Source organism: Canis lupus, chromosome 9 (genome assembly GCF_003254725.2).
Source record: "Canis lupus dingo isolate Sandy chromosome 9, ASM325472v2, whole genome shotgun sequence".
Lineage (NCBI taxonomy): Eukaryota > Metazoa > Chordata > Mammalia > Carnivora > Canidae > Canis > Canis lupus.
The window spans coordinates 15192756-15219705 of record NC_064251.1 but is presented as its reverse complement, the minus strand read 5'-3'; the positions used below and the strand labels follow the sequence as shown (position 1 = coordinate 15219705).

The following is a 26950-nucleotide window of genomic DNA, read 5'->3' as shown; positions in this document are numbered from 1 at the left end:
TGTAAATGGGAGAGTAAACCTTCTAGAAACTCAGTAGACAAATCACCCCCTGCCCTGGCTCAAACATTTCTTAAGGAAAAAATAAGGGTGTTTTTTTTTTTTTTTTAACTTAAATTTGGTGTGGGGATCTCTGGGTGGCGCAGCGGTTTGGCGCCTGCCTTTGGCCCAGGGCGTGATCCTGGAGACCCAGGATCAAACCCCACGTCGAGCTCCCGGTGCATGGAGCCTGCTTCTCCTTCTGCCTGTGTCTCTGCCTCTCTATCTCTCTCTCTGTGTGACTATCATAAATAAATAAAAATTTAAAAAAATTAAAAATAAATAAATAAATTTGGTGTGGATGTGACATCACGTTTTGTCTGAAGCACATGTGGTTTTCTTCTCTGCTTTGGGTTGAGAATGGCATTCATGTCGTGAACCCTAAGAATGAGCCTCAAAGAGCCTGAAATTATCTTTTGTTCTGAGGAACAGAGGTGCTTCCAGGCTAGACTTTACAGTCATTGTAGAAGAATGTGAGGAAACACATCTCTGCTCCAGTTTGCACCAGACCTTGGCTGTATTACACACAGCCTTTCTTCTGCCAGTCCTGTGACTGACTTCTTTTAAGATGATTCATGATTGTTTTCCATGAGTAAATATGCTTTAGTCTAAATCCAGTTAGAGCTCCTTTGCCTCCACTTCCGTTTCCCCCCTTACTGCAGCTGTTTATATTTGCTTTTGGGCAAGCTGATCTCTTACCCTTAATGCACTTTTGTGTTGTTGTTTTTTAATGTTTACACTTTGCCTTGGTTAAAGAAAGGTCTATTTTCTCCATAAGCCTAGGTATATAATTATACTTATTGATGGTCTCACAGAGACTGTTTCCTAGAGAGAACTCATTCATCTGCCACAAGTCTAATTTGCATTGAAAAGACACACACTGAAGAAATGCCCACACTGATCTGAGTCTGAAGTGGTTATTAAATCCTTTTTTAAATTACTTTCCAAAGCTTGTCTTATTTGTGTACCCTATTGAAATGTGATTCCTTTCTATGGATTTTTCTCCCTTTTAACATTTTATTAGGAAAATTTTCAGATATATCAGAAAGGAAAGAATATTACAATTAATACTTACATACCCGCCACCTTGATTATATCATCAACATTTTGCTATCTTATTTTATCAGCCTTCTATCCACCTGCCCATCTCTTTACCCACCCATCATTTTTTATGAACTTTTAAGTAAATTACAGATATCAGTATGTTTTTTTTTTTTAAATAAGATTTATTATTTTAAAGAGTGAGGGCATGCCCATGAGTTGGGGTGGGGCAGAGGGAGAGAATCTTCAAGCAGACTCCATGCTGAGTGCAGAGCCTGACTCAAGGCTCAGTCTTACAACCCGTGAGATTATGACCTGAGCTAAAACCAAAGAGTCAGATGCTCAACTGACTGAGCCACCCAGGTGCCCCAGGATACTTTGTTAGAATGCTTTGAAAGGAGTGGGATGGTCTTGCTTTACTGGGATTACCAACTCTTGAGTGCCAGAGGTAAGAAAGCTACATCTGTTACTAAATGGTATGGATTAGCTCATCTTTTTTTCCTTAGCTCAGCAGTAGTTGCAGTGGTAATTTCTCATGGATTATTTCGGTGTTTCTGCCTGAGAAAATCTCTTGGAAGCCAGCTGATATCCCCAACAAACATTTACTTAGGAATATGAACCCCACAGAGAACATCGATTACCTCCATGTCCCACAATGCAGGCCAAAATGCGTTCTTGTTCGTATGTCCTAAATTTATTATTGGTACATAGGAAGTAGGGCTCTCTTTCATCATATTGAGCTGACAAAAGCCTTAGGTTCTGAGGTACAGAAATTGTTTCTAGCTGTTCTTGGCGTCTACAGTTGTTTTACCATATGGTACTGGGCTAATTTTGTCTGTTCTTCCCTTGAGGCTTTTGTGAATTGATTACATTTTTAGAAAATTTTTTAAATAACTTTTTAAAATGTCAAAGCTTTCTCAGTAGAATAAAACATGATGGGAGATGACGTCAACATGAGAACAAGTTATCTTAAGAGAATTTTTCTCAAAAACTTAAGCATTTAAATGGAGTCTATACTTAATTCCATATTACAAATTAGCATCGGTCATATTCCTAAAAGCCTCTTTGATAGAAAATATAAAGTAATCTTGGACCTGAAGAGATAAGTCTGTTAGTTTAGAAATCAAATAAGAGTTTTTATAGCTCTTCTTCTCTGGAAAGGTTATTTCTGGCCAAGCACACGGTTCCTAAAGGGAAGCACAGGAGAAGTGAAGGAGAAAGAAGACCGCTTAGCCTGTCAGCTAAAGCCTAATCAGTCCTGGTCATCAGTAGGATCATTCATGTCACATTCAGATTTGAAAGTGACATCCTGTAGAGCAGCTGCAACATAATATAAAGAAAAAATCTGGATTTTTTTTTTCATCAGAATTAGGGTTTTTTTCTATTTCTGACACCAACTGTATGACTTCAGGTCTTGCTAGGCCTAATTAGACTCATCTTAAGCCAACTGATCCATTTTCTCCTTCTTCCCGGGGAGTCCTATCACTGCTCATCCTGATCTCATAGGGTGTTTCTGGGTGCCTACCGAGTGCACTCAGGTACCCAGGAAGCACTAAGTGGGTAGCAGCCACCTCCCATCAAGTGACAAGAAAAAATGGAGTAAGGAGCTCCAAGAGTCAGTCCCACCACTGACACAGCCATTAAGCTGGCAAGTCTCCCAGAATTAACTTTATCAGAATTCTGGAATTGCTAAGTGAAAAATGAAAAAAGGAGAACAGGATTTTAGAGTTAAAAATAGAGCTACCCTATGACCCAGCAACTGCACTACTGGGGATTTACCCCAAAGATACAGATGCAGTGAAAAACCGAGACACCTCCACCCCAATGTTTATAGCAGCAATGTCCACAATAGCCAAACTGTGGAAGGAGCCTCAGTGTCCATCGAAAAATGAATGGATAAAGATGATGTGATCTATATATACAATGGAATATTACTCAGCCATTAGAAAGGGCAGCCTGGGTGGCTCAGCGGTTTAGCGCCGCCTTCAGCCCAGGGCCTAATCCTGGAGACCCAGGATCGAGTTCTGCGTCAGGCTCCCTGCATGGAGCCTGCTTCTCCCTCTACCTGTGTCTCTGCCTCTCTCTCTTTCTGTATCTCTCGTGAATAAATGAATAAAATCTTTTTAAAAATTATAGAAATGACAAAAACCCACCATTTGCTTCAACATGGATAGAACTGGAGGGTATTATGGTGAATGAAGTAAGTCAACCGGAGAAAGACAAATGGTCCTATGGTTTCATTCATTTGGGGAATATAAAAAATAGTAAAAGGGATTAAAGGGGAAAGGAGAGAAAATGAGTGGGAAATATCAGAGAGGGTGACAGAACATGAGAGACTCCTAACTCTGGGAAACGAACAAGGGGTAGTGGAAAGGGGAGGTTGGCAGGAGGATGAGGTAACTGAGTGACGGGCACTGAGGGGGGCACTTGACGGGATGAGTACTGAGTGTTATACTATATGTTGGCAAATCAAACTCCAATAAAAAAAACATACAAAAAATATATATATTAAAAAAAAAACAGGATCTACAGTATGATCCTATTTGGAGTTTTTAAAATAAGTATTTATGGTACAGAAAAAAATTCTGAATATATGTGAATAGTGTTTCTCTTTGGGTACTGGAAATACAATTATTATCTTGTTTATCTGCTATTCCTAAATTTTCTATAGTGGATATGTATTACTTCTGTAAAAAAAATAGCAAAAAGCAAAATAGGACAGTTTAGCACTTTCTCAAAAAGTTAAACATAGGGATCCCTGGGTGGCGCAGCGGTTTGGCGCCTGCCTTTGGCCCAGGGCGCAATCCTGGAGACCCGGGATCGAATCCCACATCAGGCTCCCGGTGCATGGAGCCTGCTTCTCCCTCTGCCTGTGTCTCTGCCTCTCTCTCTCTCTCTCTCTCTCTCTGTGACTATCATAAATAAATTTTTTTAAAAAATTAAAAAAAAAAAAAGTTAAACATAGTTTCCATATGACTCAGCAATACCACTCCTAGATATATACCCAAGATAACTGAAAACATATATACACAAAAACTTGTACATGAATGTTTATACCAGCATAAAGCATAATAGTCAAAAAGTGCAAATAAATTAGATGTTAGATAAATTGATAAACAAAATGTGATATATCCATATAATGGAATATTACTCAATAATTAAAAAAATGAAGTACTGATACATGTTTTGATATGAATGAACCCCAAAAACATTATGCTGAATGAACCAGACACAAAAGAACATATATAACAAAATAACATTTACTGTGTATGTCCAGAATAGGCAAATCTGTAAAGGCAGGACGCCTCTGGTTGCCAGGGTCTGGGAGGAAGTAGGTCTAAGGAATAACAGCTAATGGGTGTACAGTTTTCTCTGGAGGATAATAACATTTCAGGAATTAGATAGTGATGGTTGCACAACTTTGTGAGTATATAGTTGACACTTGAACACCAGATTTGAACTGTGCTGGTTGACTTCTATGTGGATTTTTTACAGACAGTACTATACATGCATTTTCTCTTTATTATATTTTTCTTACTAACATTTTCTTTTCTCTAGCTTACTTTATTGTAAGAATATAGGGCATAGTGTGTAAAACATACAAAATATGTGTTAGTTGACTGTTTATGCTACCAGTAAGGCTTTCAGTCAGATAGGCTATTAGTAAAGTTTTGGGAGAGTCAAAAGTTACACATGGATGTTTAGCTCCATGGGGCATCATGTCCCATAACCCCCAGGTTGTTCAAGGGTCAACTGTACTAAAAACCACTGAACCATATACTTTAAAAGGGTGAATTTTATGATCTGTAAAGTATAGGCCAATAAAGTAATTATTAAGAAAGTTAAAATAGACTATGAGCTAGCTATAAGACATTAGAATTATAAAGAATATACTTAGCAAGTTAAAGTCAAAATTTTCACTGAATTCTGTAATTATAGTTATGAATTTTTAAAAATTTTTTATCTTAAGTCCAGTTGTTAACATACAGTGTTACATTAGCTTATATTCATGGATTTAATTTATTTATTTTTTTAGTTATGGATTTTAAATGTAAGTTTTGCTAAAGAGATGAGAATCAGGAAATTTTTTTTTTTTTTTTTTTTTTTATTTATGATAGTCACACAGAGAGAGAGAGGGAGGCAGAGACACAGGCAGAGGGAGAAGCAGGCTCCATGCACCGGGAGCCTGATGTGGGATTCGATCCCGGGTCTCCAGGATCGCGCCCTGGGCCAAAGGCAGGCGCCAAACCGCTGCGCCACCCAGGGATCCCGAGAATCAGGAAATTATAAGGGATTATGTAGCTAAATCTCCAGGATTTTTTAGGTTGTTTTGCTTTGTTTTGTTTTTTTAGTGAAAATTTGGGACATTTTAAAACTAATAGAGGAAACTATTTTCTCCTCTTTTTAGAGTTTGGCTTTATATTTTTAATTATTTGCACTATTTTTTAGAATTGTTATCCTTTTTTTAATGAGAGCGTGTACATGTATGCTTTTTGTGAGTAGATTTTCTCAAGTAAGCTGCCATCTCTAGGTCCCATTTAATGATGTATAAGTGGTTTTTTAAAGTATGTTCTAGAATAATATGAGCAGCATAAATAGATCTCATCTCCCCCTTTTATAATTTCCCTTTCTCCTATCTTCATTCCCTTCCCCTGGGCTTTATTCTTCAAAATATAAAATGTGGTTAGTGGAATACCTTATTTTTAATTAATTCTTTCAGTAAGCATTTATTGAGTACCTGCTATATGTCAAAGCACTGTCTAAGGTTAAAGATAATAAAAATAAGATACCTGGTTCCTGGGGCACCTGGCTGGCTCAGTCAGTCAGAGCATGTGACTCTTAACCTCTGGGTCATGAGTTCAAGTCCCCAAATGGGCATAGAGCTTACTTTAAAAAAAAAAAAAAAAAAAAAAAGATACCTGGTTCCAGACAGATGAAGTGACACATCTTAGAGCTACTCTCTGAACAGTTAGAAAGGCATTAACCCATATAAGGGAGGTCATAGACAGGACTTCTTTTTACCATCAATAAAATTAGAAGGCTGATCTTTGAAACTAAGTTACATCTATTATACATTTTTAGAAAACTATTGAAAGTAGAGCTCATACTTGGCTCTTAGCACATCCCACAACTACAGAAGCACAGGAAAAAATCTTGAGAAAAGCAGTAGGATCTGTCTCCAAGACATGTGTATATAAGCCAAAAATCTTTGTTGGTTTTTTTTTTTTTCTTTTTTAATTGGCATGAATACAAACAGTAGAGAAGCAAGACCTGAGGTCAAAGTTTGGTTTCTGCTTCCTTGACTGCTTAACATGTTGAAGACTTTTTAAACTATCAGAGCTTTGAAAGGCTTTGCTTATCTTAATATACCTACTAAATTAAAAAGAAAAATACCATTATGAACTTAAAAGGAATTACTATTCACTGATATTTTTAAAGAAACAGACATGTCCTCTTTGCATTGTCTTTTGCAAGACTGATATGCACTGATTAGTAAAGTTTTTGGGTTTTAGCCACATTAGTTGTTAAATATTGAAATATGTCCTCGCTGGTTGGTAAAGAGCTGATGCTGTAAGCCATCTGGATGCTCTGCCACAGCTTGGACTCTCTCCCAGGAACTCCAACCCTGTATCTTCCCACAATCCTGCAGCTAGAAGGTTATCTCCAGTCATAGAAGGAAGCCATAAGGACCCTGCTTCTGTACTACTTTCACATCCATTCTGATTGCTCGTGTCAGGCATTCCCCACTATTTAATAATTTTGAATATCACTGTGTCTTTCTGACTATTCCATAAATCATTGACATTTTAACCATGTTTGTTTTGTGCCAACTAGGGTATCAAATGACCCTACCTCACCTGCTATCTGTGTAGAACCCATTTTGAGTTGTATTATTTGCTGAGTAACAATTAGAGCTACTCAGCAATTATTTGCTGAGTAACTGTAACAACAGTTACAGAATACTATTGTACTGTAACTAATAGTCTCCTAAACCATGCTGCTTTTCTTCTGTATTTCTTTCAGTGATGACAGTTTGGCCTAAATTCTGTGTTCTCTTATTGTTCCTTCCAGTTCACTTTGCACCTTATAGGCCTCCAGATATCTCCCTGAAGCCTCTGCTTTTTGAAGTGCCCAGCATCACTACAGAGTCCGTGTTTGTTGGTCGGGATTGGGTTTTCCACGAAATAGATGCTCAACTTCAGAGTTCGAATGCCAGTGTGAACCAAGGAGTAGTGATTGTGGGAAATATTGGGTTCGGCAAAACTGCCATCATCTCCAGACTGGTGGCCCTCAGCTGCCATGGAACACGGATGAGGCAGATTGCCTCAGACAGCCCACATGCCTCCCCCAAACGTACGTATTCCTTTTTTGTACTACTTCGTTGTTCGGGATGTTTTTCTGACATATTAAGTCTAATATCCTTTTTATTTTATGATCTGCAAAACCTGACTTGCATGTGAGGACCATTAATTCAGAGTTGAGACAAAGAATGTAATACCCTGTTTACATTTAACCCACATATCTAGCAGTCACCTAAGTGTGACTGAGAAAACCTTTCTCTAGAAATAAATTTATGACTTCCCTTCTGGCAGTCTGGCTAATCTATCCTTTGGACAATGACTATAGCAATCGCCTGTAAGAGCCATTGCATCTATCGCTGTCAGCTCTTGCTCTGCCGGGGCCCATGTCTTCTTGCTACTAGCCAGCACAGTCTGTTCACAGCCTTCATTTCCTCACTCTTGATGTCAGTACTGCACTGTTTGGGCTTGAACTTCATTGTGTCCTTGAAGGGTTCCTTCTAATTCCTTGTAAAAAGATGCTGAGATATCATATGTATTCATACTTCTTTCATCACAGGCAAAGCACAGCTTACTGATCACCATCAGGATCTTATTTGTTTATTTTTAAAATACTCACATGGTCCTTAGTACCAGGCACTCTCTAAGACCTTAACAAATCTTAATTCACCCAGTCCTCTTATCAACTCAGTAAGGTAGTTCCTGTTATCTTCATGTCACAGATAAATGGTCTGAGGCTCAAAGAGGTTAAGTAGACCTCCCAGGTTTCAAAGCCAGTAAATGGTGAAACAAGAATTTGAGCCTAAGCAGTCAGTTTCAGAGGTCAGTCTCTTACTCATTTTGCTGTCTGGCCTCTCCGTGTTGGAGAAACTGACCTGAAGAAAGGAAATGTATAGTTCTTCTTCCTTATATGCCCTATATGTATAGAACAGTCTATCTGGCTTCTGTTAGTTATAAGGGAACAAAACCAAAAAGTATTACTCTGTTAGTCCAAATCAATAATGTAGCTCATGGCACATTTTCAGACAGCAACCACTAGAGATGGCTTGAGATCATAGTAGATACAGAGTCTACCATATGCTAGACACTCAACAGGAACTCTACTGAGCATCCTGCAGACATCCTGCTTCCTGATGAAATTAGCAGCCTCCTGTCACTGTGCAGGCAGATTACCTTTGGTCACCTTCTGGACACCTCACATGGAGATCTAGTGTCTATGGAGAAGGCTGGTGGAATCGAGAGTCCCTGTTTACCAGGGTGTGGTGAAAATGGGTATGGAAGAGCTCCTTCCTCACAAGCAGTAGCATTGTTAGTTTCTACATGAAGCTCTTCAGAGGTAGATTGGCGTTGGGTCATGGAGTTGGAGCCCCAGCACTCCATTGACTACGTACTTTGTAACTTAAGGCTTCTAATTGGAATTTTTAGACCTGTTTTCTCATCTGTAAAATGAGGAAGTGATCTTTAAGATTTGTTCCTGTGTTAGGATTCTGTGGTTCTAAAAACATTTCGTCTTGAAGTTGAAAAGTCATTGAAATTAGCTTTCCAGTCTATTCCAGTGTTTTTCTGTGAGTACTTAAATGTCACACCAAACTATATCTTATCGGAGTAATCCAAGAGGTTGACTCTTTGAGTGTGTCAAAAAGGAAACCAGACGGCTAATAGCCTCTCTGAGTCCTCTGTGTATCACTGTTGCAGATAACAGAATGGTAGAGTCCTGCAGGACAGACTAAATCCCAAGTGCAAGAAGAGCTGCTTTCTCAGAAAGCAAAGGTAGCTGGGAGAGCAAGAGTTAATAGAACACAGCCCATGTGCTCCCCAAAGCAGGGGTTCCTTAGAGGTAGTTCATTAAGTTATTCTCTGACATCCATCCACTGCCTTTTATCTCCAAAGATACTCTAAAAATATCAGGACGCTCCCATTCTTGAGATAAATGTCCATATGTTGTTACTGTAGATTTGGCCTGATAGTTAACTGTGAAAACTTGAAGCCAGTGTGAAAGGAGATAGAATATGTGGTTATGTATTTATCAAAATTACACCGAACCAGTAGTTGCTTTGTACAAAATAATTTTTGTTGTAATCTGCCGAAGTCCAAACTACATTCTACCTCTGCCACCTTCCCAGAGCCACTAGCCCTTAAGAAGGGTCAAGAATAAGTGACTGATAAAGCATGTGAGCTGTTTTTTGGCATTAATCTGTTATTATGTAAGCCAGCACTGGGAGTTTTGCTGGCAATAGCAGAATTTCTTTCATTAATGAATAAGAATGATGTCTGTATAGAGAGATGGCTTAATTTTTCAGAGTTTAATTTACATCAAGCTTGGATAGGTTTATTTGAATTCCCAATGGTTTTCCTAACCCTGAGTCAGTGATACCAAGGATACAGTTGTAGAAATAATGAAAACAAGGTGGAAAATCATTGGAGCTCCCATCTTCCATCTCTGTATCATATGCCTTCTTTCTTCGCCCCTGCCTCCTCCACATTGTGCAGTGCTGCTGTGAAAGATGTGAGCAGCTCCGCCTGCAGGACTTCATTGCCTGGCTCTGTCCTTCCCCCACAGATGCTCAGCCCCCGGCTCACCCCCACCTTGTCATGTCCCTGGGAAGCTGTCAAGACCGGCACAGGCCTGTCATCCTGCCTTCCACCTACACCCCTTCCCAAACCTGACTCCCCCGTCAGTCTCCACCACCACCGTCATCACCCACCCCCCAGTGCAGACACCCAGAGAACAAAAACATTTTGTAAAAATAGACCTGTTGTGTAATTTAGGCATTATTACGTTAACTACAGGTATACTCAGTACAGTAGTTAGGGAAGCTCTGCTTAATATGAGACTCTTTTTTTCCTGTCTCTAAAAGTCTCAGTGTAGGTATTATTTGGACTTGACATTTGCCAACAGCTGCCAAGCCTCCAGACAGCTGTTAAGTAAGCCACCTCTCCACTCCCTAGTCTGCTCGTTTCAGGAGTCTGTTTGGCTAGTTTGCTGCGCATATTGACTGCTGCCTACCTATAAACTTATTTAAATTCCTGTTCTCTGAGTACTGAGCGGAGAGTGAGGATACTCTGACAAAAAGGAGTGCTTCTCCAAATGGCAGTAGCTAGAAGACAGTATTCAGTCAATAACGGCCCACAAAATCAGATAGAAATAAAGGGGAATAGGGCAGGGAGAAAGTGCATAACAGAAATGATACAGTGACAGTCACTGAGCTTTACCTCAGGTCACACATTTTCAGTCTTTTTCCATTGCTGTCTCCCAACCTCTGTCTTCCAAGTTATTCTAAACTGGCTCCAATGACCGGAGAATTGACTCTCCCAGCTGGATGGAAGAAGTCTTAATTCAGTCCTACTGGTGCAGAGTTGAATGAGGACTTCCCCTATTCCTCCTGCTTTTCAATGGCTAGTAACCATCAGCAATCTCCTTATTTTAGTTCCCATTTTTATGCTATGATCTGCATCCATATATATATATAGTCTATAATTTCTAGTAGGAGATAAGACACTTTCTAAATAACATGAACAAATGCAATTTTAAAAAAAGATTTTATGTATTTATTTGACAGAGAGAAAGAGCACAAGCAGGAGCAGCAGAGCAGGGAGGAGAAGCAGGCTCCCCACTGAGCAGGGAGCCTGATACCGATACAGGGCTCCATCCCAGGACTCCTGGATCATGACCTGAGCTGAGGCAGATGCTTAACTGACTGAGCCACCCTGGCATCCCAAATGGAATTTTTTAAAAACAGCTTTATTAAGCTACAATTCACATACCATTCAATGCACCCGCTTAAATTGTTCAGCTCTGTGCTTTTTAGTATATTCACAGAGTTGTACAGCAATCACCATAATCTATATTAGAACATTTTTGTTCTCTCCCAAAAGAAATGCCTACTAATGGTCAATCTCCATTCTCCTCCTAACTCCCTACTTCCACCCCTATATAACTACCAATTTACTTTTTGTTTCTATGAATTTCTCTACTCTGGAAATTTCATTTAAAGAGAATCCTACAGTAGATGGTCTTTTGTAACTGGCTTCTTTGAGTGAGTGTAATATTCCATTGTATGGATATTCCATATTTTAAAAAAAAATTTTTTAAATTTATTCATGAGAGAAACAAAGAGAGGGGCAGAGACACACACAGGCAGAGGGAGAAGCAGGCTTCCGATGGGGAGACCAATGCGAGACCAGATCCCTGGACCCCAGGATCATGACCTAAACCAAAGACACTCAACCATTGAGTCACCCAGGCGCCCCTGGATATTCCATATTTTAAATCTTCATTAGGCAGATATTTGAGTTGTTTTCACTTTTGTGCTGATATGAATCTTGATTTTTGAACATTTGTGTACAGGTTTTTCTGCAGATCTAAGTTTTTACTTCTCTTGGAATAGAATTGTTGGATCATAGAACAAGTGGAATTTAACCAGTACTCCTTTAATTCAGGGTTTTATGATTATCTTATGCAAACATCTCATCTTTTTAATCCAGATGTGGATGCCAACAGAGAACTGCCACTCACCCAGCCACCTTCAGCCCACTCATCCATCCCCAGTGGAAGCTGCCCAGGAACCCCAGAAATGCGCAGGCGGCAGGAGGAGGCTATGCGGAGACTAGCCTCACAGGTACGATAGGGTTTCCAGGGCGTGGTCATGCCAGTTCCATTTTAACATCAAGGGGCAAAGGTAGAGGGCCCCTTGGCAAAGTGGACAGAAATGTGTACAGCTATAATACCATGAGACCATGGAGAAAAGTTTTTCTTTCTTTGCTTCTCCTAGAAAAATACTTTGTCATTACAGAATCAAAGCCTTATCATTTGAAAGGTCCTCAGAAATAACCAGAGTCCCATAATGAATAGATAAGGAAGTCGAGACTCAAAGAAGTTATATGATTTACCCAAGTCACAGTATAAGCACTCAGTAGTTTTTTATTTTCATTCCTAGTTTAAAACTCTTCCTGCTATACTGTCCATATTATTTTTTACATGTCTGAGTTTTAAGTTTCTATTTAAACATATGCATGATTTAGATATGCATGATATCTATTTATATCATATGCATGATTTTCAAATGAAATTATGTTCAAAGACTTATAATAAAAACCAGCAATTCTTTTCCCCATCTCACCCCATCCTCTCCCCAAAGGCAGCCACTTTCAACCTCTGAAGTTGTTCTGATCTTTACCTCCACTGTTTCTAAATAATATTCATATACTGTATAACTTTTTCATCAGTTTTATACGTTATCTCTTGCTGCTTCTTAAGGATGATGAGAATTTTTGGTACTTTCCTTCCTCCCTCCATCATCTCAGTACAATTATATCATGATTTTTGTGAATCTGCATTATAGTATTTTCAGTATTAGTACTGTGCACATATGGTTTATTGTAGAACCAAGGATAACATTTCCTCCTTGAGCAATTTTGTTTTTCCTAGGGTTATGAAATGCCTCGTTTTTAATTTTTCTTATTCTTGGCAGAGGGCACCTGGCTGGCTCAGTTGGAAGAGCATGTGACTCTTGATCTCAGAGTTGTGAGTTCAAGCCCCACATTGGATGTGTAGCCTACTTAAAAATTTTTTTAAATAAAGTAAAATTTGCTTATTATTTTTCAAATCTACAGCTATAATCCATAATCCTTAATAGCTTTATAAAAGGCCTCTCAGTACAATTTTCCACGTCTGTTGCATTTCCCCTGAGACATCCATCTAGAGCCTTCCATCAAGCTCAGTCTGGACATAGGATACTCTTGAGGCTTACCACCTAGTTGTTATCCTGGAAATTCCCATTACTTTTCTTCTGTGTTTGATTCCATGTCATCATCTTCTTTCTTGATTTTATTTCTAATTTTGGTGGAGCACATCTGCCGGTGGCTTCCTAAAGCATAGGAAGTAAGTTTTTAAACTTCCTAAAGCATAGGAAGTAAGTTTTTAAACTTCCTAAAGCCTAGGAAGTAAGTTTTTAAAACTTAATGTTTCTAAAAGCATCTTTATTCTATTTTCATACATTACTATTGATTTGAAAAAATGTAATACTATGTTAAAAATTATTTCCCCTCAATTTCTAAGGGATTGCTCCACTGTCTAGAGCTAATAATTGTGTTACTAAATGATATACCTAGTTCTTTATACTATTTTTTTCTCTGCAGAAACATTTAGGATTTTCTTTTTTATCACCATTTTTCTTGGTCCTTTTTTCCATTTATTCTCTTGGTACCTAGCAAGCCCTAGAGATATTCTCTGATTCTAGGAAATGCTTTTGTACTACTTATTGATAATTTTCTCACCACCATCTCCTCTGTTCTCTCCTTCTACAATTCTTTTTATTTTTTTATTTTTAAGATTTTATTTATTTATTCATTCATTCATTCATTCATTCATTCATTCATGAGAGACAGAGAGAGAGAGAGAGGCAGAGACACAGGCAGAGGGAGAAGCAGGCTCCATGCAGGGAGCCCAACGTGGGACTCAGTCCCGGGTCTCCAGGATCACGCCCCGGGCCAAAGGCAGTGTTAAACTGCTAAGCCATTGGGGCTGCCCCTACAACTCTTTTTAATAAAAAATTAGATTTCTTATTCTACTTTTCTGAAGCTTTCTTTCTTGTATTCTACTTTTATTATTCTATTTTTTATTTACTTTAAAGAGATTTTTCTCAACATTACCTTCCAGTCTTTTCACAAGGATTGGCTATCATTCATTATAGCAATATCATTAATTTCTAATAGCTCTTTCTTTTGCCCTAGTTGTTCCCTTCTTTTTTTTTTTTTAAAGCACAACTTAGCTTCTTTCTTTCTTTTATTTATTTATTTTATTATTTATTCATGAGAGACACAGAGAGAGAGAGGCAGAGACACAGGCAGAGGGAGAAGCAAGCTCCATGCAAGGAGCCCCATGTGGGACTCGATCCCAGGTCCCCAGGATCACGCCCTGGGCTGCAGGCAGCGCTAAACTGCTGCGCCACCGGGGCTGCCCTGTTCCCTTCTTTTTTTTGTAGCATTCTGTTCTGGTCTTATAGGTGCAGTATTTTCTCTTATCTCTTCCTTAGTAGTTAGGCACTGGAAAACCGATTGGAAGCTTATATGTATAGTAGAAAGCTTAACTATTCAGCAGTAAGATGACCTGCCAGTCTTTATTGGAAATACTCAAAAGTCAGTGTTCATAAATTTTTTCCTTGTGCTGTTCTTTTGTAGCAAACATCCTCCAATCTTTTTCCTGGAGGATATATATCCTGGAAATATATTTAGAGCTAGGCAAGAGAAGAGCTAGAATTTCACCATTCAGTATGTAGACTTTCACTTAAGTCTCTTGTTTTCAGTCCTGCACTTGTCTCTTACCTATTCTGTGCCTGATATCCCTAGGCCTACTCTCCTTGGTTTTGTTTCTCTAATGAATATAATTCTCTTTCCTATGGGTACTGGGGAAGGTAGTCACCTGGCTGGGCAGGGTAGGTGTGGCTATCTGGAGATCTAACTGCTCCTTTTTTATAAACTTCAAATAATTTCTGTATTTTCTTTTTTTTTTTTTTAAATTTTTTTTTTTTTATTTATTTATGATAGGCACACAGTGAGAGAGAGAGAGGCAGAGACACAGGCAGAGGGAGAAGCAGGCTCCATACACCGGGAGCCTGATGTGGGATTTGATCCTGGGTCTCCAGGATCGCGCCCTGGGCCAAAGGCAGGCGCTAAACCGCTGCGCCACACAGGGATCCCTAATTTCTGTATTTTCAATTCTGTTCCTCACTCTCCTCTTCCATAGTAGCTGGTGCTTCTAACTCCTGTGCTTTTCTGAGGTTTTACAAATGATTTGGCTTAGTCCTGTTGTCATTACTCCCAGCAGGCATCTGTTTCACCTTCTTCTATCTGTTAAGTCATTTATAAATCCTACATCCACTTCCCATCCTTGTATATTATAATCTGAGATTATAGATAGATAACCATACATGGAGTTTGCACTTCTCTTTCTTGTTTTCCTTATTTTTGAGGATTTCCAAGAGAAGAACAAGAGTTTTAAAATGTCTTTTTCCAGTATTCAGAGAAATCTCTTGTCATGGTTAATTAGTAATGAGGAATGGGGAGTCATCTGTAATATCATAGCGTTCTAATTTCTTCATAGACATACAGTTCCAGCCTAGAGCTCAAAGCAGCATATTTCCCCGAACTACATTTTTAACTGTTCCCCACTTATCAGCGGGCTTCCGAAAACAGTCTCAGATTTCCTTCATATTCATTGCTAACTCAGTGCAACTTTAAAAGACATCTGTTTTTTTCTAAATATTTTGTATAAACTATCTCTAGCCTCTTCTTTGGAAGAATCAGAATAAATACCACCTTGGAAATACATTGAATGCTGAAGAGCTTCCATCATCATCATCATCCATTTACTCATTTAGAATGGATGTTTAGAATGCCTCTAAAGAAGACTGAAGTTAAGGCAATGAACAAAACAGACACAGTCTCTGCTGTTACGTAGCCCATGTTCTCATGGTGGGAGAAAGCCAATAAACAAACATGTAATATGTCAGATCGTGATGAGTGCTGAAAAGAGCTCCAGGAATTACATCTCTCCATATTGTCACTTCTTAGTCTCTCTCTCATCAAGAGAAAGTCTCAAGATGTTTATGTTCAATATTTGGAAAATGTTACATATTGTTAGTAGGAAATTAGTGATTACACTTAAGAAGTGATCTCATTTTAAATTCCACAGTCATGTCTATCTTAAGCAAAGTGTAAATAAATCCCCCAAAGATATTTTATTAACTACAGAGGGAAAGAGAGTAACTTTATAGTAGAGAAATCTGGCAGAAACCTTTACTTTTAACCAAAGTGATCAAGGTCAGCATCGCCAGTACCAAGACATGTCAACATCGTGGGCCCCATGATATGATACACTAAGAAGGACACAACATTGTTTTTGTGGTATTTTTGCCCAGAAATCTCAGTTGGATTATGAGGAAAATATCAGACAAGCTCAAATTGACAGTCACCAGAGTAACTGGTCAGTATTCTTTAAAAGTGTCAAGGTCATGAAAGACAGAGATGGAGGAGCTCTTACAGACTATAGGAGCCTGAGGAGAAATAACAACTAAATACATTATGGGGTCCTGGATAGAATCTTTGAACAGAAAAAGGACATTAGTGGAAAACTGGTAAAATTTGAATAATGCCTTTAGTTAATAATATTGTGCCAGTGTTATTTCCTAGTTTTGATAATTAGGCTATGGTTATGTAAGATATTAATAAAAAGAGAAGCTGGGTGAGGAATATACAGAAACTCTGTGTACTACTTTTGCAACATTTCTGTAAGTCTAAAATTAGTTCAAAATAAAAAGTTAAAAAGTAAATAAAAGTTCTACTGCCAAAAAAAAAAAGTAGACCTCCACGCTGGAAAATTACTGAGGCAAAACCCAAGTCTGGAGCTATTCTTAGCTTCCAGCCTAAGGGTAAGGATTAGAGTCAGAGTTGAGGGACAGAAAGGCAAGAGAAGGTCATTATTCAAACTAAGTAAGCCTCCAGGTCCCTGGAAATATTAGAAGTCACATTAAGTGTTGGAAGGGGATGTATTGAGCAAGAAATCACTCAGTGGAGATGAGGAAACTCAAGGAGTGATGAAAGGAGACATGGAGCAAGATTATGAGAGCAGACCTGAAGGGAGGGCATTTGCAACATTAGAATTTAAATGGTACAAATGCTAGCCATTATGTAAGCCAAATTTTTATTTCCAAATGAATTCCAAATCAGAGCTGCCTTTTCTTTTTTTTTTTTTTTTTTTTTTTTTTTGCCTTTTCTTTATGTGAGATTAGCTTAATCCTGTCACAGATTATTCATTTGAAGTAGAAAATGGTCTTGGATAGTGAGGGTCTGGGATTTTGAAGAGGAGCCTGACAGATTTGCTGCCACTCAATCATTTGATTAGGCTCTTTGATAAGGATTATACTTCATTTTATGATTTCTTATACACAGCATTAAATCAAAGCTTTTTATTTTTTTAAGATTTTATTTTTTTAGGTCATATCTGCACCCAACATGGGGCTTTAAACCCACAACCTCAAGCTAAAGAGTTGCATGCTTCAGACTGAGCCAGCCCCAGATCAGTTTTTTTATACCCAGAGCTATACTGACCTCCAGTCTTGTCTTTTGCCTATATAACCTACAAACCTGCCTTTTGCTTTCTTCCCTCATAGGAGTAATCTAAAATTTAACTTTCTATTGAGGCATCTGAGTGACTCAATCAGTTAAGGGTCTGACTCTTGATTTCAGGTTAGGTCATGATCTCAGCACACTCTGCACTAAGTGTGGAACCTCTTTAAGATTCTTCCTCGCCCTCTCTAAAAATAAGTAAATAAAAAAATAAAATCTACTCACTGTCTTCCCCAAAGAATTAATATAATTCTGGTCATATCAAACATATTTTGGGTAGAATTATTTTAATAAAAAGTAGAGGGATTTAACTTAAGAAAACTTTGAAATGGAGATAAATTTATAATATGAGAGGCATAGCTCAAAATGAAATTCCAACAAATCATCATCAGAGACAAGAATTCAAGGAGAAAGTTTCTACCTGCTGATTTATTGGACGTAGACTACTTCCAAATCATTTCCAAGAAATTGGAATGATAGTGACTGAATATAGGTGGCCTTGATAACTTTCTCAAAGCTGTAGGGAAAAATCGAATACCACTGAACACTGTGAGACACTGAAGAAGAAGACTACATTACCAGACGTGTTTCTATTTGTATATGTAGGAAAAGTTGTAGATGGTGTCAATAGACAATTTGGAGGAAGTATCAGATAGGTTTGACGAATGAACGTGTGTTTGTCAGTTAACTGTGTGTGCATATTCTATGTACATATGCTGCATAACTACTTTGAAATGTGTAGTAAATAACCTATTTTGAGCCACAGTGCAAATTTTGTGAAGATGTTGAATGGTCTTTCTGCTTGAAGTCTGCAAAGCAATTGAGACTTTATATTTGGAATGCTGAGGAAATATTTTAAATTAAAAGAAAGAAGGGTAGCCACAGAAGGGGTAACTTTAGCAATGACCTTTGTTAGATAAAACCTCAGTCAGCCAAGAGCACAGATGATTTTTAAAAATATCAGTAAGAGAAATCTCTTCCTAAATTTCAGAATTTTTAATCTTCAAACTTATATCCCATTACTTTAGATAAAGTATAAATTATAGCTGATTTCTCAGCCATGCTTCACCTTGACATGTGGAATCAATCAAGGTAAAATATGATGAAAGTTCATATTGATTCAGAGATTGGCTGTTTGCTTTTTATGAAGTGGATATTTGTATCCATGTGGACATAAACACTGACATTCACTGTTCATTAAGAGGACAGATCAGTTGCTGCCAGGTTTTCTCTTTGGGTCCTTATGTTGTGCTTAAGTAGGTAGAATAAAGCAATGAGCAATCTATCTAAAGAAAAGAGTGGAGATTTTTTTATATATAACTTCTCATTTCCAACTCCATATTGTGTTCAGATATCATTGCTTCACTCACAAGCAATTCCTATCCTCAGCTTTCTATGGTTAGTAACATTTCCTGTATTAAATTTTTCTGTGTGTGCTTAATGAGAAGGATTTCAGGTGTTTAAAAAAAAGTTTCAGGTGTTTAAAAAAAGTTATATTTATAGTGTTTGTTAAAGAGCAACGATGACCATACCTATAGATCAGGAGTCTTTTCAAAACAGAACACTTTAGTGGATGACTGTTCTCTGAGAGATGATAGAAAAGCTGGACTAGTATATCTATGAATGCTCTTAGGGCAGTTTTCACCTGCCTAAAGGCACAAAACCAGTAGCCAAAAAAGAGAGTATACAGAACCTTGATGTTGATGTTGATGATGACGATGATGATGATGATTGATGATGATGATGGAGAGGAAGAGGAGGGGAAGGGGGAAGGCAACAGCTGGCATCACTGTGCACTTTCCTTGTGCGGAGCACCATGCCAGGTGTCTTCAATACATTCAAGCTGAATCTCCCCTGCCAATTTCATGTTACCTCATCAGTCCCATGACTTCTGTGAGTACTGAGCCAACAGAGAGCTATAGATTAAAATCACCCTTGCCCTTGAGGCAAAGAGAACAACAGAAGGTATGGAATGAGTTCTGTAAAAATTCAAACCAACCAAAGGTTAAAATCAGGTTCTTGCCAGATAGCCCAGATGCTAAGACTCACGTATTTTCTAACTTCTTTGAATTTAAGATCTGAGGCTAACAAAAATCTCAGTCCTTTCCTGTCATCTAATTCTGATTGTCTCTGGTGCTAGAAAATATTTAATGCTAATTCTTAAATCCAAATGATTTTTTATAAAGCTATTGTAACAACATTAATATTAAAAAGTAAGGATTTAATAAGTGAATGTGTTTATTGAGATTAACATGGCTTTTCTGTGATCATTTTATTCCTAATGCTTTATTACAAGATTGGACTTTTTCTTGTCCTGTTCCATGCTGAATAAATATTAAAGAGATAAATGTAAATCTTTATTCTCAGGTTTGTTTTTATTTCTTATAATCCAAAACCTGAATTCTACAAAGGAATCTTACAATTCGAAACTCAGTTTGCATTAAAAATTTTAATTATGAATTATGATATTGTATACAATAGAAATATTTTTTTAAAGATTTTATTTAGTTATTCATAAACACAGAGAGAGAGAGAGGCAGAGACACAGGCAGAAGGAGAAGCAGGCTCCATGCAGGGAGCCCGATGTGGGACTAGATCCCAGGTCTCCAGGATCACACCCCAGGCTGCAGGCGGCGCCAAACCGCTGCACCACCAGGGCTGCCCCAATAGAAATATTATATCAAATTTCTGATCTCAGATAAAGCAGGCAGTTTCTGAATAGCAGCTTTTGTTTTTACTTGAAAAAGTTGAGGAATGGAGAGACAGAAGACAGTGTTAGAGAATGATCATATAGTAACCATGGCTGTTGCTCTTGCTCCTGATAAATCTGTTTGCATTCTCATCTTTGCGTTGTAGGTGGTTGCCTATCACTATTGCCAAGCAGATAATGCCTACACCTGCCTAGTACCAGAATTTGTCCACAATGTTGCCGCCCTGCTCTGCCGCTCGCCTCAGTTAGCGGCCTATCGGGAGCAGCTTCTTCGGGAGCCTCATTTACAGAGCATGCTGAGCCTTCGATCCTGTGTTCAAGACCCCATGGCCTCCTTCCGGAGAGGAGTCCTCGAGCCCCTGGAAAATCTCCACAAAGGTACAGCTGAGGTGCACAGAAGGCGAAAGGTGGAAGCTTTAGAGCCCCAAGTTCACCTAGAACATGCCATGGAAATGATTCTTTTTATCACATGGCCAAAACCAAATGTGCCATAGCTGATGTCCCATGGGATACAGTTAACATAGAAAAGACTTTACTTGAAAACATGAGAATTCCTGCAGGAACTTCCACTTCACCCTAGCTTTATAAAACCTCTCATTCTCGCTTCCAAAGAGAATACACTTTTCTTGTACTAAAGATAGTAGAGCCTCTAGTCCTTTCTGTAGAGTTCAAAAAATCAGTAAAGCCATGATTCTAACTCAGTGTTGTAGAGTTTGTGCAGTTAGAAACTTCCTCATCATTATGTCTGTTCGTTTTACTCCACAGTCAGATAAAATGAAATGGCATCCATGGTTGTACAAATCTGTGTATATCCTAAAAATCAGCTTTCCACTAAAAACTGTTTAAAAGGTATTTAAGATATATTTAAGAATGTATGGGGGGAATGAAATGGAATCCATCTTCCTCTCATGCTCATGCCTTTCCTCCCTCTTTCCTCTGCAACTCTAGCATCAGCTGTGGCCTACGTGCAAGCATCTCCTCCTTCACCCGTGTCTGCCCCATCCCCTTAACAGTGTTTTATCAGTGCTGGAAGCCCAAGAAAAGGACTCAAGTGAGCATGAGGTTCCTGAGCAATCGTGTTTATTCCCGACAGACTTTTATATCTTTCTTGAAGGTTTTGGAGGTACTCAATAAGAAAAACTGATTATAATTTTCTTTTTTCCGGCCACCATCTTCAGTTTCTTTCAACCTCCATACTAATTACTTGGATATCAGAGTTTCTCTTCTCAACTCTGATGACCTCTCTATCCCTCTATTACCTATTAGTTTCTCCGTACTATACTTTTTTCAACCTTGGAATTTCTCTATAGATATTTTAAAACATAGTTTTTGTACAGTCTACATCCTGCTAATTCTGCCTTCATGATGTTTCTTACATCTATCAATCTCAAATTCATTCCTGCCACTGTCACCTCACAAGCCATTCAGCTGCTCATGACATCGTATCTGTATTACTACCCTTCCTGGTCTTCTCTGGCTTATTGGTTTAGTGCTTCTTTCACATCATAACACACTTAGAAAATTATAAAAATTTGTATAGCATACTGGAATAGAAAATCAGAAATCCTTATAGCTAGACATGACTGACCTTGAGGTTACAGCTGTGCCAAGCCCCCAGTGCCTGAGGGCTAACAAGATTCATTTTTAAGCACACCTCAACCATTCTTGATACAGCTGGTAGGGAAGCTGTGCCCCAGCCTCTGCAGTCTTGCAGACTTTATGTACTACTTCCAAATAAAGCTTCATGAAGTATCACTTTCATCATTCAATTTTATCTGTACGAATCCTGTGTCTACATGCAAAATACTCAAGCAGTTCTTAAACACTCACCTACATTTTCCTGCCTCCATATATTTGCTCATTGTTTCTGTTTCTTGTTATGCCTTTCGTTTACATCTCTGTCAGAACTCTACCCATCTTTCAACAACCAACTTAAATGCCACCTCATTTGTAAAAGGTCTGCTGATCTACCTGCCACCCTCTAGTAAGATACAGTATCCTTCCAAATTGATATTAGGGTTTTAAAAATTTCTAATTTATGTTACTTAACACATTGTTATATGCATAATAAGAATTTAAAATTTTATTACTAATATTTACTGAACTATGTGTCAGATACTATACTTTGTGCTTAAGAATTAGCTATTTCTATACCTATCCTATCCCTTTGACTAGATTATATGCTACTGAAGTTAGAAGCCTTTTCTCATTCATCTTTTATCCTTTGTAATGGTTACCTCACCTTAAACATAGTAGACGTTTCAGGAAATATAGTTCGAACAAATGAGTGAACATAGAAATTGCTCATATACTGAGTGCCTTGAAGGAAGGACAGTGATACGAGGATCTACATCTTATAGCCAATTCACAGAAAGTATACAAATTCTTGTAGATTCAGCTCTAGATTCTCAACTTGTGTTTCAGTTTTGCCTCTTATATATATCTGCTGCTCATGTAGATCTCCATAAGCAGCTTTAGGTATCCTTATTGATAAATATTGTTCTAAGTGAATTTAATTATTCCACCTGATTCCCAGGTTCTTACTTTTAAAACAAATCCCCATCATAAGCAATAGCTGGAAATATAATTTATAAAAATAAGTAAAATACTAAAAATTATTTTATTAACCAAAATGAAGGCAGGAAAGAAAGAACAGAATAAAAGTGTTTTAAAAGATGGAACAAGTGAGAATAAAAGGCACAGCTAAGAGAATGTAGTCAGTGATATCATAAGTGTTGTATGGCGACAGATGGTAGCTGCATTGGTGGTAAACATCGCATAACTTAGAGAAGTTGCACTATGTCATAAACCTGAAACTAATGTAACATTATGTGTCATCTATACTCAAAAATTTTTTAAGTTTTTTAAATTAAAAAAATGAAATATAAGAAAACAAAAATGAGTATAGGGTTAGGCTACAGTAAGTGTTAGAAGCAGAAAGTCAAGCAAAGAAAGGAAAATACTATATGATCTCACTTATATGTGGAATCTTAAAAAACCAAAACCAAGAAATCAATCTGCTAGACACAGAGAACAAATTGGTGGTTGCTGGAGGTAGGGAGGGTGGGGTATGGGAGAAATGGAAGAAAGGGGTCAAAAGAAAAAAACTTCCAATTATAAAATTTGTAAGTCATAGAGATAAACAGCATGGTGACTATAGTTAATAATACTGTATTGCATATTTGAAACTTGCTAAGAGAGTAAATCTTAAAAGTTCTCATCACAAGAAAAGAAAGTTTATAATTGTGTAAGGTGATAGAAGTTAATTATACTTGTGGTTATCATTTCACAGTGTACACAGATATCAAATCATTATGCTGTAGAACTGAACCAAAAACACAAAATCAAATTAATTTTTTTAAAAAAGCAAAATGCTATACATAAAATCAATCATATCAATAATTATATTAAGTTTAAATGGACTGAGCATTTCTACTAAAAGCAGAAACTACCAGACTAAATAAAAAGCAAGATCCAGCAATATGCTATATCTACAAGAGAGGTTATCTGAATATGGAGACACAGATTGAATGTGAAAGGATAGAAAAATATATACCCTGTAACCAGGAAGCATAAGAAAGCTGGAGTGGGTATATTAATGTGAGGCAGAGCAGGCTTCAAGATTTAACACAAATGTTAACCAGAGGGCAATTTGAGATAAAAATAAAAGGATCAATTTCTGGGAAGATAAAATAATCCTAAATGTGTAAATGCCTAATAATGGAAGCTCAGATTACATGAATCATTGTCAAATCGCTATGTTGTACGCTTGAAATGAATATAACACTGTATATCAAATGTACTTCACTAATAAATGTTTTCTAAAAAGAATTTAAAAATTATTTCAAAATAAAAAGTTTTTTAAGTGAAAAAGAACACGAGTCAAAAACTGATAGAACTAGAGATAAATAGGCAAATAATCATAACTGGATTTTTTTTAAAGATTTTATTTATTTATTCATGAGAGACACACAGAGAGAGAGAGAGAGAGAGGTTGGGGCGTGTGGGGAAAGGCAGAGACACAGGCAGAGGGAGAAGCAGGCTCCATGCAGGGAGCCTGACGTGGGACTCGATCCCAGGTCCCCAGGATCAGGCCCTGGGCTGAAGGCGGCGCTAAACAGCTGAGCCACCCAGACTGCCCCTGGATTTTTTTTTTAAGATTTTATCTATTTTTTCATGGGAGATACAGAGAAAGAGAGAGAGAGGCAGAGACATAGAGGGAGAAGCAGGCTCCCTGCAGGGAGCTTGATGTGGGACTTGATCCCAGAACTCCAGGATCAGGCCCTGAGCTGAAGCCACCCAGGCATCCCCCCCGCTTTTTTTTTTTTAAGATTTTATTTATTTATTCATGAGAGAACACAGAGAGAGGCAGAGACATAGGCAGAGGGAGAAGCAGGCTTCATGCAGAGAGCCCTTTGTGAGACTCCATCCTGTCATAACTGGAGATTTTAACACCTCTCAGTTAAGTATTAGAACAAGCAGATAAAAAAAAATGTGTAGATTTCAACAACACTGTCAACCAATTTGATCTACTCGCCATTTGTAGAATACCACCCAATAACTGCAGAATATCTATTTTTCTCAAGTGCACAAGGACCATATTCTGGGCCATAAAACCAAGTCTGAAGGTTTCAAAAAACTCAAATCTTTTTTTTTTTTTTCTTCAACCTTCATCGAGCCCCTTTTTGCTCTGATCAATAAGAATGTATGTATCTGGCTTCATATTCTAAAGTCACCTGTCTCCCAGATCCCTGGATTCAGACCCCAAGGCCACAAATCCTAGGCATGAAGCACTTTCTTAAGACTCTGACCTAATGTTGGATTGTTCCCCATTGAATGCCTGCATGCTGCTTGAATTGTACCACCCACACCTCCATGACCAAGGGCGTCAGAGAGTTCTGCAGTTCAGGCCTAGGCCACTCTCTGCTTTTCCTGTCTGACTCTTGTAAGTCCTCCCTCACTGAATGTAGAATTGTTGCCGAGTTTTTGAGAAGTGTTGATTCCCTGTTAACATGGGGTATCAGTTCTGCCTCACATTTCCCACTTACAGTCGAGGCTCATTGCAAACAACACCTTGGGCCATCTCAACACCATCCGTGGATGAAAATGGGGCTATTAATATACACTCTAAAAACCATAATCAAAATGCTCAGAGGGAACTGGATAAGGACAGTGGGCCTGGCTGTTGTCTACTGCGCATGGTTTTGTCTGGTACTGTTTGGAAATCTGCCACCTTCTCCCCGCCCTTGTTATTTTGAATGAAATGCTTTTGAGGTTATTTATGAAAGGAGTGATCCTGGGGCAGGCAGGAGGCAGTGGGCTTTATGGCTCTTTGGAGTTACTATTGAACTTGACCTTCTCTTTGGCTACTTTTAGACAAAGAATATGCCAATACTTGGGGCTCTAAGTTTTACAATTGATATTTATTTGTATCATCTCTTTGTCTAGGAATGTAAAAGTGATTCTAAACTAAGATGTGTAATAAAAATCAATCAGATTTATTGTACCTACAAAAAAAAATCAAATCTTAATAGAAATTATCTAAGATAATGGAACTAAATGAGAAATCAATACAAATAAAATCCCCAAATATTTAGAAATTTAACAATATACTTCTAAATAACCCATTAAACAAAGAAGAAATCACAAAGGAAGTTTATAAAGTATCTCAAAAAAGAGTAGGGTAAAATCAATGTCTAAGTTTCTGGCTTAATAAACCAGAAAAAAGTGAGGAAAATAAACTCAGAGTAAGCGAAAGAAGGAAATAGTAAAAACAAGAGCAGACATTAATAAATAGAAATTAATATTTAAAATGAATAAATCCCTAGCAAGACTGATCAAGAAAATGAGGGGAAAAAACTCAAATTAACATCAGGTATATGGGCAGCCTGGGTGGCTCGTTTAGCACCACCTTCAGCCCAGGGCGTGATCTTGGGAACGGGGGGGGGGGGGGGGGGGGGGGGGGGGGGGGGGGGTCGAGTCCCACGTCTGGCTTCCTGCATGGAGCCTGCTTCTCTCTCTGCCTATGTCGCTGGCTCTGTCTCTCATGAATAAATAAATAAAATCTTAAAAGGTATAAAAGGGAGATAGTGGGACGCCTGAGTGGCTCAGCACCTAAGCATCTGCCTTCAGCCCAGGGTGTGATCCTGGAGTCCCAGGATGGAGTCCCACATCCTCCCCTGCAGGGAGCCTGCTTCTCCCTCTGCCTATGTCTCTGCCTCTCTCTCTGTGTGTCTCTCATGAATAAATAAATAAAATATTTTTAAAAATTTTAAATAAAAGGGAGATAACACTACAATTCCTATAGACATTAAAAGAAAAATAAGAGATTATTATAAACATCCTTATAACATAAATTCAACAACATAAACTGGACAAATCCTCTAAAAAATACAGCTTACCAAAAGTGACTCAGGAGAAACGGAAAATCTGAATAGCCCTTATCTATTTAATTTTAATTTATAACTTGAAAGGAAAAAAAATCTTCAACAAAAGAACTCCAGGCTCAAATAGTTTCACCGATGAATTGTTTTCAATATTTAATGAAGAAATAATATTTCTGTAAAAACAGTAAAATTGGAAAGATAAAAAATGTCTATCACACATTTTCAGAAAATTGAAGGAAATGGGAACATTTCTCAACTTGTTTTGTTAGACAAATGTTACACTGAAACCAAAATACAGTAAGGAATTTGTAAGAAAAGAACATTACAGATCAGTATTCCTCATGACCATAATA

The 26950-nt window shown here is 38.0% G+C and overlaps 1 protein-coding gene across 10 annotated transcripts in view; it reads left to right on the top strand.

Annotated features, from left to right (window-relative positions):
* The window catches only part of TANC2 (tetratricopeptide repeat, ankyrin repeat and coiled-coil containing 2), a 369309-nt gene that overhangs the window by 269188 nt on the left and 73171 nt on the right, over nt 1–26950 (top strand). For all 10 annotated transcript variants that reach the window (XM_025436730.3, XM_049114606.1, XM_025436738.3 and 7 more), the window contains 3 exons: nt 7150–7431; nt 11862–11995; nt 20358–20589. In XM_025436730.3, coding sequence (XP_025292515.1) covers nt 7150–7431; nt 11862–11995; nt 20358–20589 — 648 coding nt within the window. The remainder of the gene's footprint in view (nt 1–7149; nt 7432–11861; nt 11996–20357; nt 20590–26950) is intronic.